The 13,392-nt window shown below is 54.5% G+C and overlaps 1 protein-coding gene across 1 annotated transcript in view; it reads left to right on the top strand.

Annotated features, from left to right (window-relative positions):
• Positions 1-13,392, top strand: part of LOC123454709 (centrosomal protein CCDC61-like) — a 36,404-nt gene that overhangs the window by 14,285 nt on the left and 8,727 nt on the right. Inside the window, 9 exon segments of the mRNA XM_045133622.1 lie at positions 10,873-11,083; positions 11,160-11,174; positions 11,177-11,244; positions 11,603-11,772; positions 11,863-11,938; positions 12,209-12,351; positions 12,422-12,500; positions 12,654-12,711; positions 13,011-13,256. Of these exon segments, the coding sequence (XP_044989557.1) occupies positions 10,873-11,083; positions 11,160-11,174; positions 11,177-11,244; positions 11,603-11,772; positions 11,863-11,938; positions 12,209-12,351; positions 12,422-12,500; positions 12,654-12,711; positions 13,011-13,256 (1,066 nt within the window).

The following is a 13,392-nucleotide window of genomic DNA, read 5'->3' as shown; positions in this document are numbered from 1 at the left end:
GCCTGGGAGAACGTGAGGGCTTCTTACGTGTGTATGGACACCTCTGTGCTCAGCAAGCTGTGAGCAAGATGAATCCGCACCTGACTGCACTTGGAGGGGCCAGGTCTTTGGGGAGGACTAGTTTGAAATATATATACGTTTTTTTTTAGGGTAGTGTCTCACTCTAGCCCAGGCTGACCTGGAATTCACTGTGTGGTCTCAGGATGGTCTGGAACTCATGGTAATCTTCCTACCTCCACCTGTCGAGTGCTGGGATTAAAGGCATGTGCCTGAATTTATTTTTTGGGGGGTTGTTTTGAGGTAGAGTTTCACTCTAGCCCAGGCTGACCTGGAATTCACTATGTGGTCTCAGGGTGGCTTCAAACTTAAAGCAATTCTCCTACCTCTGCCTCCTGAGTGCTGGGATTTCAGGCATGTGCTACCACGCTCGGCTATTACTTTCTTTTGTTTTTGAGCTAAGGTCTTGCTGTAGCCCAGGCTGAACTGGAATTCAGTATGTAGTCTCAGAGTCTCAGGGTGGCCTTGAACTCATGGCAGTCCTCCCAACCGTGCCTTCTGAGTGCTGGGATTAAAGGCGTGCACAACTATTCCAGACTATTATATTTTTTATTTTTTTTTTAAATTATTTATTTATTTATTTATTTATTTATTTGTTTAAGAGCAACAGACACAGAGAGAAAGACAGATAGAGGGAGAGAGAGAGAATGGGCGCGCCAGGGCTTCCAGCCTCTGCAAACGAACTCCAGACGCGTGCGCCCCCTTGTGCATCTGGCTAACGTGGGACCTGGGGAACCGAGCCTCGAACTGGGGTCCTTAGGCTTCACAGGCAAGCGCTTAACCGCTAAGCCATCTCTCCAGCCCTATTTTTTATTTTTATTTATTATTTTTTTTGTAGCAAGCCGAATGGACGGGATTTTTTTTTAGAGAGAGAGAGGGAGAGAGAGAGAGAGAGAGAGAGAGAGTGTGTGTGTGTGTGTGAGTGGGGAGAGGGAGAGATGCCAGGGCCTCCAGCCACTGTGATCAGACTCCAGATGCGTGTGCGCATGTGACACCTGTCACACTCCTGTGACCTTGTGTGTGTGGCTTACGTGGGACCTGGAGCATGGCATGAGTGCTTAGGCGTGGCAGGCAGGTGCCTAACAGCTGAGCCACCTCTCCAGCCCTGCTGTGAATTTTATCATTAAGGTCTTATGTACTCTAGGATAGGCCTTAAACTGGCTATGTAGCTGAGGCTGACCTTGAACTTATGTCCTGCAGCCCACACCTCCTGCAGGAGTACCGGTGTGTAGCCTCGTGAGTGGTTTAGGTGGCACTGAGGGCCAAGTGCGGGGCTTTGTGTGTGCACTCTGCCAAGTTACATCCCAGTCTCAGCAGTTAACAAAAAACAATTTTGCCAATAATTGATGTTTATTGAGCAGTTAACTGCATGACCGGGACCTTGCTGAATATTCCATAGGTGACTTCATTTTATCCCCCTCACAGCTGTCCCAAGGGGCAAACTGCTGTCATTCCCATGTTCCAGAAGCCCAGAGAAGCTCAGGGCCTTTCCCCAGGGCACACCTGGGATCGGGCCAGTCTAGACTTTGGATCAGGGAGCGCTTCTGCTCTGTTGGCTAAGGCAGACTGAGTGCCAGGTACAGTCGGGGAGGACTGCACCCCCCCCCCAGGGAGGGGCGCTTACCGATGCGGGACCCATGGCCATGCTCTGCCGGGCCCAGGTGGAGGATGGCCAGGGCCGGAGCACGAAAAGCTTAATTTGCTGTGAGGTCTCCAGGATCTACCCTGAGGCAGGCTGGTAGGAGGTGTGTGCACTTCCCTGATGGGCCACAAGGTGGCACCTTCTACCTTTAGGACGGGACCACGGACTACAGAGCTGGCTTGAGCTCCCTCAGTGAAGAGATCCTACAGCTCAGCTCAGCTGGCCTTGAGCTATTAGACTTCCGGCCTCTGGGTGTAAGCACCACCATGACCACCTCCAGCCGGCCTCCATACAGAGAGCCCACAGGAGAAAAACTGCCCCGAGGTGGCAATCCAGTCAGAAAGCAGACGGTCAAGTTGACAGGTGTCAAGTCGGCCGGGGCCTGGGCTAGGAAGGACATATAGGAGAGTCTACGTCATCTGGGCAGGCAGGCTTCCTGGAGTGAGTGGAGATCAAGTTGGTAGGAAGGAAGAACATTCTGGAAGGAGAGAGCCACAGTGGCAAAAGAACAGACTGGCTGGAGCCCTGTGGGGTTGAGGGGGGTGGGAGGAGGGAAGGGGAGAAGTCGTAGGCCTAGCGGGAAGGTCCTTGGGGAGCTGGGTCCCCTAGCTGGGAACGTTTTATTAGGAGAATTTCCAGGCACACAGGAGAGTGCGCAGTGATGCTCACGTGCGGGTCCGCTGGCTTCAGTGGTAACTCAGCCTCTTTTCCTCCTCTTTGAGCATCTTTGTGCCCTCCCGGGAACCAAAACCTAGGTATCATTATCTCTTCCAAAAACACTTACACATATGTCCTTAATGTGTACAAACACTGAGAAACAGCTGTGCCACACCTGTAACACCAGTACTTGGAAGGTGGTGGTAGAGGATTGTGAATTTGACGCCAGCTTGAGCTACATAGTCAGACCATTTCTCAAGAGACCAAGAACTGGTAATACGGCCTAGCTGTGGAGCATGTGCCTACAATTCAGAGTGAGGGGCTGGGGGTGTGGCTCAGAGGTAGAGCACTTGTCTAGATCCACAGTGAGGGGCTGGGGGCGTGGCTCAGAGGTAGAGCACTTGTCTAGATCCACAGTGAGGGGCTGGGGGCGTGGCTCAGAGGTAGAGCACTTGTCTAGATCCACAGTGAGGGGCTGGGGGCGTGGCTCAGAGGTAGAGCACTTGTCTAGAGTCCACAGTGAGGGGCTGGGGGCGTGGCTCAGAGGTAGAGCACTTGTCTAGATCCACAGTGAGGGGCTGGGGGCGTGGCTCAGAGGTAGAGCACTTGTCTAGAGTCCACAGTGAGGGGCTGGGGGCGTGGCTCAGAGGTAGAGCACTTGTCTAGATCCACAGTGAGGGGCTGGGGGCGTGGCTCAGAGGTAGAGCACTTGTCTAGATCCACAGTGAGGGGCTGGGGGCGTGGCTCAGAGGTAGAGCACTTGTCTAGATCCACAGTGAGGGGCTGGGGGCGTGGCTCAGAGGTAGAGCACTTGTCTAGATCCACAGTGAGGGGCTGGGGGTGTGGCTCAGAGGTAGAGCACTTGTCTAGATCCACAGTGAGGGGCTGGGGGCGTGGCTCAGAGGTAGAGCATTTGTCTAGAACCACAGTGAGGGGCTGGGGGCGTGGCTCAGAGGTAGAGCACTTGTCTAGAATCCACAGTGAGGGGCTGGGGGCGTGGCTCAGAGGTAGAGCACTTGTCTAGGGTCCACAGTGAGGGGCTGGGGGCGTGGCTCAGAGGTAGAGCACTTGTCTAGATCCACAGTGAGGGGCTGGGGGTGTGGCTCAGAGGTAGAACACTTGTCTAGATCCACAGTGAGGGGCTGGGGGCGTGGCTCAGAGGTAGAGCACTTGTCTAGAATCCACAGTGAGGGGCTGGGGGCGTGGCTCAGAGGTAGAGCACTTGTCTAGGATCCACAGTGAGGGGCTGGGGGCGTGGCTCAGAGGTAGAGCACTTGTCTAGATCCACAGTGAGGGGCTGGGGGTGTGGCTCAGAGGTAGAGCACTTGTCTAGATCCACAGTGAGGCGCTGGGGGCGTGGCTCAGAGGTAGAGCATTTGTCTAGATCCACAGTGAGGGGCTGGGGGCGTGGCTCAGAGGTAGAGCACTTGTCTAGAGTCCACAGTGAGGGGCTGGGGGCGTGGCTCAGAGGTAGAGCCCTTGTCTAGAGTCCACAGTGAGGGGCTGTGGGCGTGGCTCAGAGGTAGAGCACATGTCTAGAACCCATAGTGAGGGGCTGGGAACATGGCTCTGCTGTAGAACTCTTCCCTGGCATACCAAAGGCCCTGAGTTACTTTCCCAACACTGGGAAATAAAGAGCAGCCCTTCTCTCAATGGTCTCTACACCCAACACTAGTAAATTATAGTTCTGTAATTTTATCTGCTACTCTGTGTGAGTATGTTCACACTTCTCTATCTCACCAGTATCTTCTGTTGCTGTTTGAAGTAGTATCCAAATACTTCTGATTACTGCTGTTTGTTAATGTGTTTCTCTTTAAAAAAATTTTTTTTGTTTATTTATTTATTTGAGAGAGACAGAGAGAGAGAGAGAGAGAGAGAGAGAGAATGGGCACGCCAGGTCCTCCGGCCACTGCAAACGAATTCCAGACACGTGCGCCCCCTTGTGCATCTGGCTAATGTGGGTCCTGGGGAATCGAGCCTCGAACCGGGGTCCTTAGGCCTCACAGGCAAGCACTTAACCGCTAAGCCATCTCTCCAGCCCTCTTTTTTAATTTTAATTACTTGAGAGTGACATGGGCGGGGGGGGGGGGAGGGAGGGAGAGAGAGAGAGAGGGAGGGGAGGGAGAATGGGCACGCCAGGGCCTCCAGCCACTGCAGACTCCAGATGCAGGCACCACTTTGTGCATCTGGCTTACGTTAGTCCTTGGGTATGGAGCCTCAATCCTGGGTCCTTAGGCTTCACAGGCAAGTGCTTAACCGCTAAGCCTCTCCAGCCCACCTTGTGTCTTTTTGAGATTACAAAATTATTATTTATTAAAGGGGGGGGGGAAATGGTTGTGCCAGGGCCTTCAGCCACTACAGATAAACTCCAGACCCATCTATTACTTTGTACATCTGGCTTTATATGGATACTGAGGAATTGAACCCCAGCAGTCAGATTGCAAGTAAGTGCCTTTAACTACTGAGCTCTCTCTCCAGCCCTCTTTGAGATTTTGTAAAAAATATTTATTTATATGAGGAAAGAGGAAGAGGGAGGGAGGGAGGAAGACAGACAGAGAGACAGAGACAGAGAGACAGAGAGAGACAGAGAGAGAGAGACAGAGAGAGAGAGAGAGAGAGAGAGAGAATGGGCATGCCAGGACCTCCAGTCACTCAGATGAAATCCAGATGCATGCATCCCCTTGTGCATTTGGCTTATGTGGGACCTAGAGAATAGAGCTGGAATCCTTTGGCTGTGCAGGCAAATGCTTTAACCGCTAAGCTACTACTGAGCTCTCTCTCCAGCCCTGAGATCTTTCTTTCTTTCTTTTTTTTTTTTTTTTGTTTTTTTAAAAAGAGATACACTCAAGATGACTTAAAAATTTTATTTGTTTATATGTTTGTTTATTTGAGAGAGGGAGGGAAGGGAGGGGGAGAGAAAGAGAGAGAGGGAGAACGAATGCACACCAGGGCCTCCAGCTGTTGCAAACAAACTCCAGATGCATGTGCCTCCTTGTGCATCTTGCTCACATGGGTCCTGGGGAATCGAACCATGGTCCTTTGACTTTGCAGGCAAGCAGCTCAACTGCTAAGCCATCTCTTCAGCCCTGAGTAGTGTCTTTTGATGAACAGAGGTTCTTTTCTCGTGTGGGTTAACTTCTACTTTTCAGGAGACTTGTTTATGTTCAGCTCGTGTTTTCATCAGCACTCCAACCTTTGAACAGAGCATATCTCTGGGTTTATTTGATGAGTAAATAATGTTCCATTTTTTATTTTTATTTTTATTGTTTCGTTTTTCAAGGTAGGGTCTCACTCTAGTCCAGGCTGACCTGGGATTCACTATGTAGTCTCAGGGTGGCCTCGAACTCACAGTGATCCTCTTACCTCTGCCTCTTGAGTGCTGGGATTAAAGGTGTGCACCACCACGCCCAGCTCTTTATTTTTATTTATTTATTTATTTATTTCAGAACAGCAGAAAGAGAGAGAGGGGGCCACTGCAAACAAACTCCAGATACATGCGCCCCCTTGTGCGTGTGGCTTACATGGGTTCTGGGGAATCGAGCCTTGAACTGGGGTCCTTAGGCTTCACAGGCAAGTGGTTAACCACTAAGCCATGTCTCCAGCCCCCACGTTACATTGTTTGTGCATATGTGGCCTGTGTATGCGTGTTTGTATGTATGTGGGAGCACATGACCTGTGGAGGGCAGAGGGCAGCGCTGAGCATCTTCCTCAGTAGTTCGCCACCTTTTATTATCATCGTGTTTCCTGAGACAGGACCTCCCACTGAAACTGGAGTTCACAAGTCTGGTCATTCTTTTGTGTTTACTTGCCCAGTGCTGGGGTTTCAGGTGCGCTCCCCCACGCCCGGCTTCTGCGTGACTGTTGGGGTCCGAACTCTGGTCCTCATAGTGCACAGCAAGCGCTTCACCACTGAGCCGCCTCCCCAGCCCCTGGTCCCATTAAACACTATTTATTTACTTTTGTTTATTTGAGAGAGAGAGAAATGGGTGCACTCGGCCCTCTAGCCACTCCAAGTGTACCCCACATGCACACCCCACCTCATGCCTCCAGTGCACGTGAGTTCTGGAGAATAGAACCTGGGTCCTTCGGCTTTGCAGGCAAGCGCCTTAACTGCTAAGCCATCTCTCCAGCCTTTATTCCGGTTTTTATTAGTTTTCTCCTCCTAATCTTTAGAGACTTTTAAAAATTTTTATTTATTTGTGGGGGCATGGGAGAGAGGGAGGAAGGGAGCGAATGGACACACCAGGGCCTCTAGCTGCTGCAAAAGAACTCCAGATGGATGTGCCACCTTGTGCATCTTGCATACATGGGTACTGGTGAATTGAACCTGGGTCCTTAGGCTTCACAGGCAAACTCCTTAACCACTAAGCCATGTTTCCAGCCTGGGGCTTAAAAAAACAATTTTTTTTCTTTGGTCTTTCGAGGTAGGGTCTCACTCTAGCCCAGGCTGACCTGGAATTTACTACATAGTCTCAGGCTGGCCTCAAACTCACAGTGAAACCTCCTACCTCTGCCTCTCAATTGCTAGGATTAAAGACATGCACCACCATGCTTGGCTCTTAAAAGTATTTCTTTATTTGCAAGCAAAGAGAGAGAGAAGTGAGACAGACAGACAGAACAGGTGTGGCAGGGCCTCCAGCCACTGCAAATGAACTCCAGACACAGGCGTACCCCTTTGTGCATCTTGCGCTTATGTGGGCACTGGGGAATCGAACCTGGGTCATTAGGCTTTACAGGCAAGCGCCTTAACAACTGAGCTATCTCTACAGCTCCCTTTTTGATTTTATAACTATCTTTTTCTGGTGGTGACAAATAGTAGTTTTCAGGGATAGTAACAAAATAATCAGTTTGTTTTACTGTAAATAATAACCAATTTAATTTTTTTATGAGAGAGAATTGGTGCACCAGGGTCTCCAGCCTTTGCAATTGAACTCTAGACATGTGTGCCACCTTACGGGCATGTGCACAACCTTGCGCCTGGCTTATGCGAGACCTGAGAGTTGAACTTGGGTCCTTAGGCTTTGCAGGCAAGCGCCTTAACCACTAAATCATATCTACAGCCCCAATGTGATTATTATAAGAGTTGGGAATAAAGGTGACGATGTCTGTGCAGACCACTTTAGTCCTCAGGCAGTGCCCCCTTGCTGCCACACTGTGTAGTCACACCACACGGTGCTGCAACACTGTACCAACTCTGATATCGAGTGAGTTCTTTTTATGCCAGTTTTCTTCTAGCTAGCCAAGCTTGCCCATAGTCCCAGCTATGTGGGAAGCTGAGACAGGAGGGCCACTGGAAGCAGGAGGTAAACACTAGCCCAGGAAACACAGTGAGTCTCTGCCTCTACAGAAAATATTTTTATAATTTCTGATTCCAGATTCAGAGCTAGAAAATGTGGTTTTGTTCAGAGACGCCTCAGTTTACCTCTGTGTTCCTCCCTTCTCATTTTATTCATTCATTTTTATTTTTCTTGAGGTAGGGGCTCACTCTACCTCAGGTTGACCTGGAACTCACTCTGTAGTGCCAGGCTGGCCTTGAACTCAGTGATCCTCCTACCTTTGTCTCCCAAATGCTGGAATTAAAGGCATGTGCCACCACGCCTGTCAGTCATTACATATGTAATTTTTATTTTTTTCGAGATAGGATCTTGCTGTAGCCCAGGCTGACCTGGAATTCACTATGTCGTCTCAGGTTGGCCTCAAACTCACAGTGATCCTCCTACCTGTTCTTCCCGAGGGCTGGGATTAAAGGCCTGTGTATGTATGTATTTTAATGCATACACATATTGTAGTTGCTTACTTTTACAAAAGGGACTTCCTTAATATATTGTTCTGTGCCATTTAGTGTTTATTTGAGAGAGAGAGAGAGAATGTGCGCCCCAGGGCCCCTAGCCCCTGCAGACAAACTCCAGATGCATGCACCACTTTATTTTTTATTTTTATTTTATTTTATTTTTTTTTCAGAAGCAACTTATGGTTTATTTCTTGCTGTCAGTTTTGAAGGGACGTCTCATCATGGTGGGGCAAGCATGGCAGAGGCAGCCAGCCAGGCATCACACACTTCAAGGAGACACAGTCCATTATGAATGGTCAGGCCATCACGTCACAGGTAGTTGGAAAGCAGACAGTGCGAGTCAAATGTGGCAAGTGAGGCTGGGCTGTAACACTCCAAGGCCTGCCCCCAGTAAGGCTCTGTCCCCCAAAGACTCCACAATTTTCCCATGCAGCACCATCAAATGGGGATCAAGTATTCAAATGTGAGGCCATGGGGGGACATTTTACATTCAAACCACTAAAATGCCTTCCAATGAAAACCTCAGAATGTTGGAGATTCCAGATCCATGGGATATCTGCCAAGGAAAGCTACAGGCTGCACAGCCAGATGGCTGGAGCTACCCAGACCACTGGGACCCAAATGATTCCAACACAAGCCCCAAATGCCAGATATGGAGCTGTAAGATTTGCTGTGGCATGCACCACTTTATCCATCTGCCCGACCTGGGTATTGGGTCCTTGGGCTTTGCAGGCAAGCGTCTTAACCGCTAAGCCGTCTCTGCAGCCTGTTCTGTGCCGTTTAAACCTCTGTCTCCTAGTGTCCTGCAGACGGCAGAGCGTCCACCACCGTCTTTCAGGACTGCGTGGGTCTCCTCTGAGTGCACAACCACAACAGAAATTCGCCTCCTTTGTTAAGGGACACTTAGGTTTCCTTCTTAAAAAGCTTCATGTTGTTTCCTTTTTAAAACATATTTATCAGGCTGGAGAGATGGCTTAGCAGCTAAGTGCTTGCCTGTCAAGCCTAAGGACCCCGGTTTGAGGCTCGATTCCCCAGGACCCTTGATAGCCAGATTCGCGTCTGGAGGCCCTTTGCAGTGGCTGGAGGCCTTGGTGTGCCCATTCTCTATCTATCTGCCTCTTTCTCTCTCTGTCACTCTCAAATAAATAAATACAAAAACAAACAAACAAAAACATATTTATTTGAGAAAGAGGGGGGTCGAGAGAGAATGGACACAGCAGGGCCTCCAGCCACTGCAGACGAACTCCAGATGCATGGACCCCCTGTGCATCCGGTTTACATGGGCCCTGGAGGATCGAACTGGGATCCATTGGCTTTGCAGGCAAACACCTTAACCGCTAAGCCATTTCTCCAGTCCTTCATGTTATTTTCTTCAGGGTCTTGTTGAGCGCAGTTTCTAGTAAAAGGAGACCCTGAGATCTGGCTGGGAAGGGTGGGTGAGGAGGAGAGCACCAGGATCAGGCCTGGCTTTCATGGGGTGCTCAGACCAATGACCTCTTTTAGAATCAGAAGATACGAGACTCTGTTCCCATTCCTTATCTCCTACCTGGAAAAACGCGTCTTTGCTGTGGGATGGGTGAAGGCTGTGTGTGTGTGTGGCCATGTCTTTGTGGTGGGATGGGTGAAGGTACTGTATTGTGTATGTATTTCCATGTTATCACTGTAGGATGGATGAAGGTTGTGTGTGTGTGTGGCCAGCCTTTGCGTTGGGATGGATGAAGGTAGTGTGTGTGTGTGTGTGTGTGTGTGTGTGGTCAGTCTGCGGTGGGATGGTGAAGGTAGTGAGTGTGTGGTCAGTGGGCGGTGGATGGTGAAGGTAGTGAGTGTGGTCAGTGGGCGGTGGATGGTGAAGGTAGTGTGTGGTCAGTGTGCGGTGGATGGTGAAGGTAGTGAGTGTGGTCAGTGGGCGGTGGATGGTGAAGGTAGTGAGTGTGTGGTCAGTGGGCGGTGGATGGTGAAGGTAGTGAGTGTGGTCAGTGGGCGGTGGATGGTGAAGGTAGTGAGTGTGTGGTCAGTGGGCGGTGGATGATGAGGGTAGTGAGTGTGTGGTCAGTGTGCGGTGGGATGGTGACGGTAGTGAGTGTGTGGTCAGTGGACGGTGGATGGTGAAGGTAGGGAGTGTGTGGTCAGTGTGCGGTGGATGGTGAAGGTAGGGAGTGTGTGGTCAGTGTGCGGTGGATGGTGAAGGTAGGGAGTGTGTGGTCAGTGTGCGGTGGATGGTGAAGGTAGGGAGTGTGTGGTCAGTGTGCGGTGGATGGTGAAGGTAGGGAGTGTGTGGTCAGTGTGCGGTGGATGGTGAGGGTAGTGAGTGTGTGGTCAGTGTGCGGTGGATGGTGAAGGTAGTGAGTGTGTGGTCAGTGGGCGGTGGATGATGAGGGTAGTGAGTGTGTGGTCAGTGTGCGGTGGATGGTGAAGGTAGGGAGTGTGTGGTCAGTGTGCGGTGGGATGGTGACGGTAGTGAGTGTGTGGTCAGTGGACGGTGGATGGCGAGGGTAGTGAGTGTGTGGTCAGTGTGCGGTGGATGGTGAAGGTAGTGAGTGTGTGGTCAGTGTGCGGTGGATGGTGAAGGTAGTGAGTGTGTGGTCAGTGTGCGGTGGATGGTGAAGGTAGGGAGTGTGTGGTCAGTGTGCGGTGGATGGGTGAAGGCAGTGTGGGGTCTGGGCAAGCTCCCCCACCCCGTGAGGAGCGGGAGGGTGGACCGAGCCGCTGTCCCCTCCGCCCGCAGGGTGTCCCGCCTGGCGGCGGAGAAGCGCGAGCTTGAGGCGCAGCTGGGCCGCTCGCGGGAGGAGGCGCTGGCCGGCAGGGCGGCGCGCCAGGAGGCCGAGGCGCTGCGCGGGCTGGTGCGGAGCTTGGAGCTGGAGCTGCGGCAGGAGCGCGGCCTGGGCTCGCGAGGGGTGGCCCGCCGCGGCCAGGACTGCCGCCGCCTGGCCAAGGAGGTGAGGCGGGCGGCGGCGGGGGCGGGGGGGTGTCGGGTCCTCGGCGGGGCTGGACCCTGCGGCCTTCTGTCCGCAGCTGGAGGAGGCGAAGGCGCGTCGGAGCGCAGCCTATGCGCGGGGCTGAAGACGCTGAGCGGCGAGCTGGCGCTGTGCAAGCGGGGGTGGCGGAGGGCGCGTCTGCGGCGGGCCGGGCAGGGAGCTGGGCGGGGCTCGGGGTCTGGCCTGGGGCGCAGCCGGGGAAAGGGGGGTCTGCGGGCTGCTGTCCGCCGGCCTTGCCTGGCCTGGGTGGAGGGACATTGGGAAGGGCTCCCGCGGAGCTGTGTCCGGCGCAGGTGTCAGTGGGCAGGGCGTGACAAACGGGGTTTGGAGTGGGGAGCTGGACTCGGGGAGCGGCGGCGCATTGGGAAGGGAATATGTGGGAGTTGGGGGTGGGCTTGAGGGTTCAGAGCAGCGCAGTTGGCACCAACACTGGGGTTTTCCTGGCCAGTAGGAAACTAACAGCGGGTCCTGTGCCCGCAGGAGACGGGCGCTGCCAATGGGCCCGGCCCCGGCCCGGGAAGACCGGGCTTCGTCGTCCCGCGAGCGCTCCACGTCTCGTGGCCGCGGTGCCACCCGATCCTCGTCGCGGGAGAGCGGCCGTGGGGTCCGGGGCCGAGGCCGACCCGCCCGTCCGTCACCCTCGCCCTCAGGTCTGTGCCCTTCTGCCCTGCCTTGGATGCGGAACAAGCTCGCCTGGGAGGCCGGGTGGTGACCCCAGCCTCCTCCCCACACTGTCCTAGGTGGCCGCGCACCCCGTTTCGATCCTACAGCCTTTGTGAAAGCCAAGGAGAAGAAGCAGAGAGAGATCAGGGTGAAGTCAGTGCCTCTCCCCTGCCCTCACCCCTGCTGGGTACCTGGTCCCTCTCCGTGCCAGCCTGTCTCCCTGTCACTTGACCCCAATCTGGTTTCTTCCCTTCAGGCCTTGTTCCTCCCTCTGCCCATCTCTGCCCCCCCATCCTCCCGCCCATCCCTGGCCCTCCTCCCGCCCCCGCCCCTCACCTGCTGTGCTGGTCTCTCCATCCCCGTGGGCTGTGTCCCCAGTGACCCCCGGTGGGTCACCACGGGGCGGGCTCCTCCGTTTCCCAGGCAGCAGCAGCAGCGCCACCGGTTGGGCAGTGGAGGAAGCGGGGACGGCCCTTCCGTCTCCTGGTCTCGGCAGACCCGGCCTCCAGCCGCTGTGACCGGCCGAGGGGACGCTGCGAGCTGCTCCCGGCACCGCAGCTCCTCGGGTAAGCGGGGCGGGCGGGCGGCGCGGGGGGCGGGCGGCGGGCGGCGGCGCTCACTCGCCGTCTCCCCCAGTGGACAGCTTCCGCAGCCGCTGCTCGTCGGCCAGCTCCTGCAGCGAGTTCGAGGACTTCTCCGAGTCGCTGTCCAGAGGGTAAACGTGGACCGCGGGAAGGGCCGTCTCGGAAGGGTGCCGTGGAGACCGGAACCGCCCCTTGGAGGGGCGACTAGAGGACAGAGGCCGAGGGTCTCTACCCGAGCCAGGCCAGTGGGAGGCACAAAGACCCCTCCTGTGCTCTCTCCGCAGCTCCCCCTGCGGCCGCGGGAAGCCGCCCAGCCCCTCGCCCTGGAGCGGGTCCAGCCCGGTGAGTGTCTCCCACGCCTGGAGGAGCCACGGCCAGCTGGGCGGCGATTCTGTCCGGGGGGCAGGTTCGAGTCTGCAGTGACTCCGGGAGGGAGGCGGGCGTCCCAGGCCACAGGTCTGTGCCCAGGCAGGAACGCGGGCGGTGGGGGGGGGGCAGTTTGCGGTTGAAGGCTGACCCCTCGAATTACCAGCTCTTCAGAACCGGCCCCCGCCCCGCCCGTCCTACCCCAGGGACGAGCAGCCCATTCACTCTGACCTGCCAGGGCTCTTCACTCCAGCACCCCTCTTTTAACCCCCCAGAAATCCACTGCACCTTTATTGGAGGACCGGGTAGCAGGAGGGAGGACGTTTGGGGCGGAGGCGGAGGCGGGAACCATTTCTGGAGCCATATCGCGGCGTTGCCGAGCCTCACTCGCGGTAGTGCGGCCAACTCTGAATGGCTTCGTAGAGCTGGTCTCCTGGGGAGAGCGTCTGCTGCACGTCGCGGTGTCCCTTCACCTCATACTTGGGTCTCAGGAACCCCCGAGCCACGCCACAGTCCAGCAGGTTCAAGGCAGCCTGGAGGGCGCGTTTCGGAGGCACCCTCTCTGTGGGAGGGGGCACACGCAGAAGTTAGACTGGGGCCTCCCCAGAGGGCACAGCTAGTGAGGTAGGGTGGTGGGTAAACAGCTTCTAGCAGGTC

This window comes from Jaculus jaculus, chromosome 14 (genome assembly GCF_020740685.1).
Source record: "Jaculus jaculus isolate mJacJac1 chromosome 14, mJacJac1.mat.Y.cur, whole genome shotgun sequence".
Lineage (NCBI taxonomy): Eukaryota > Metazoa > Chordata > Mammalia > Rodentia > Dipodidae > Jaculus > Jaculus jaculus.
This window is presented reverse-complemented; position numbering and strand designations above follow the sequence as displayed.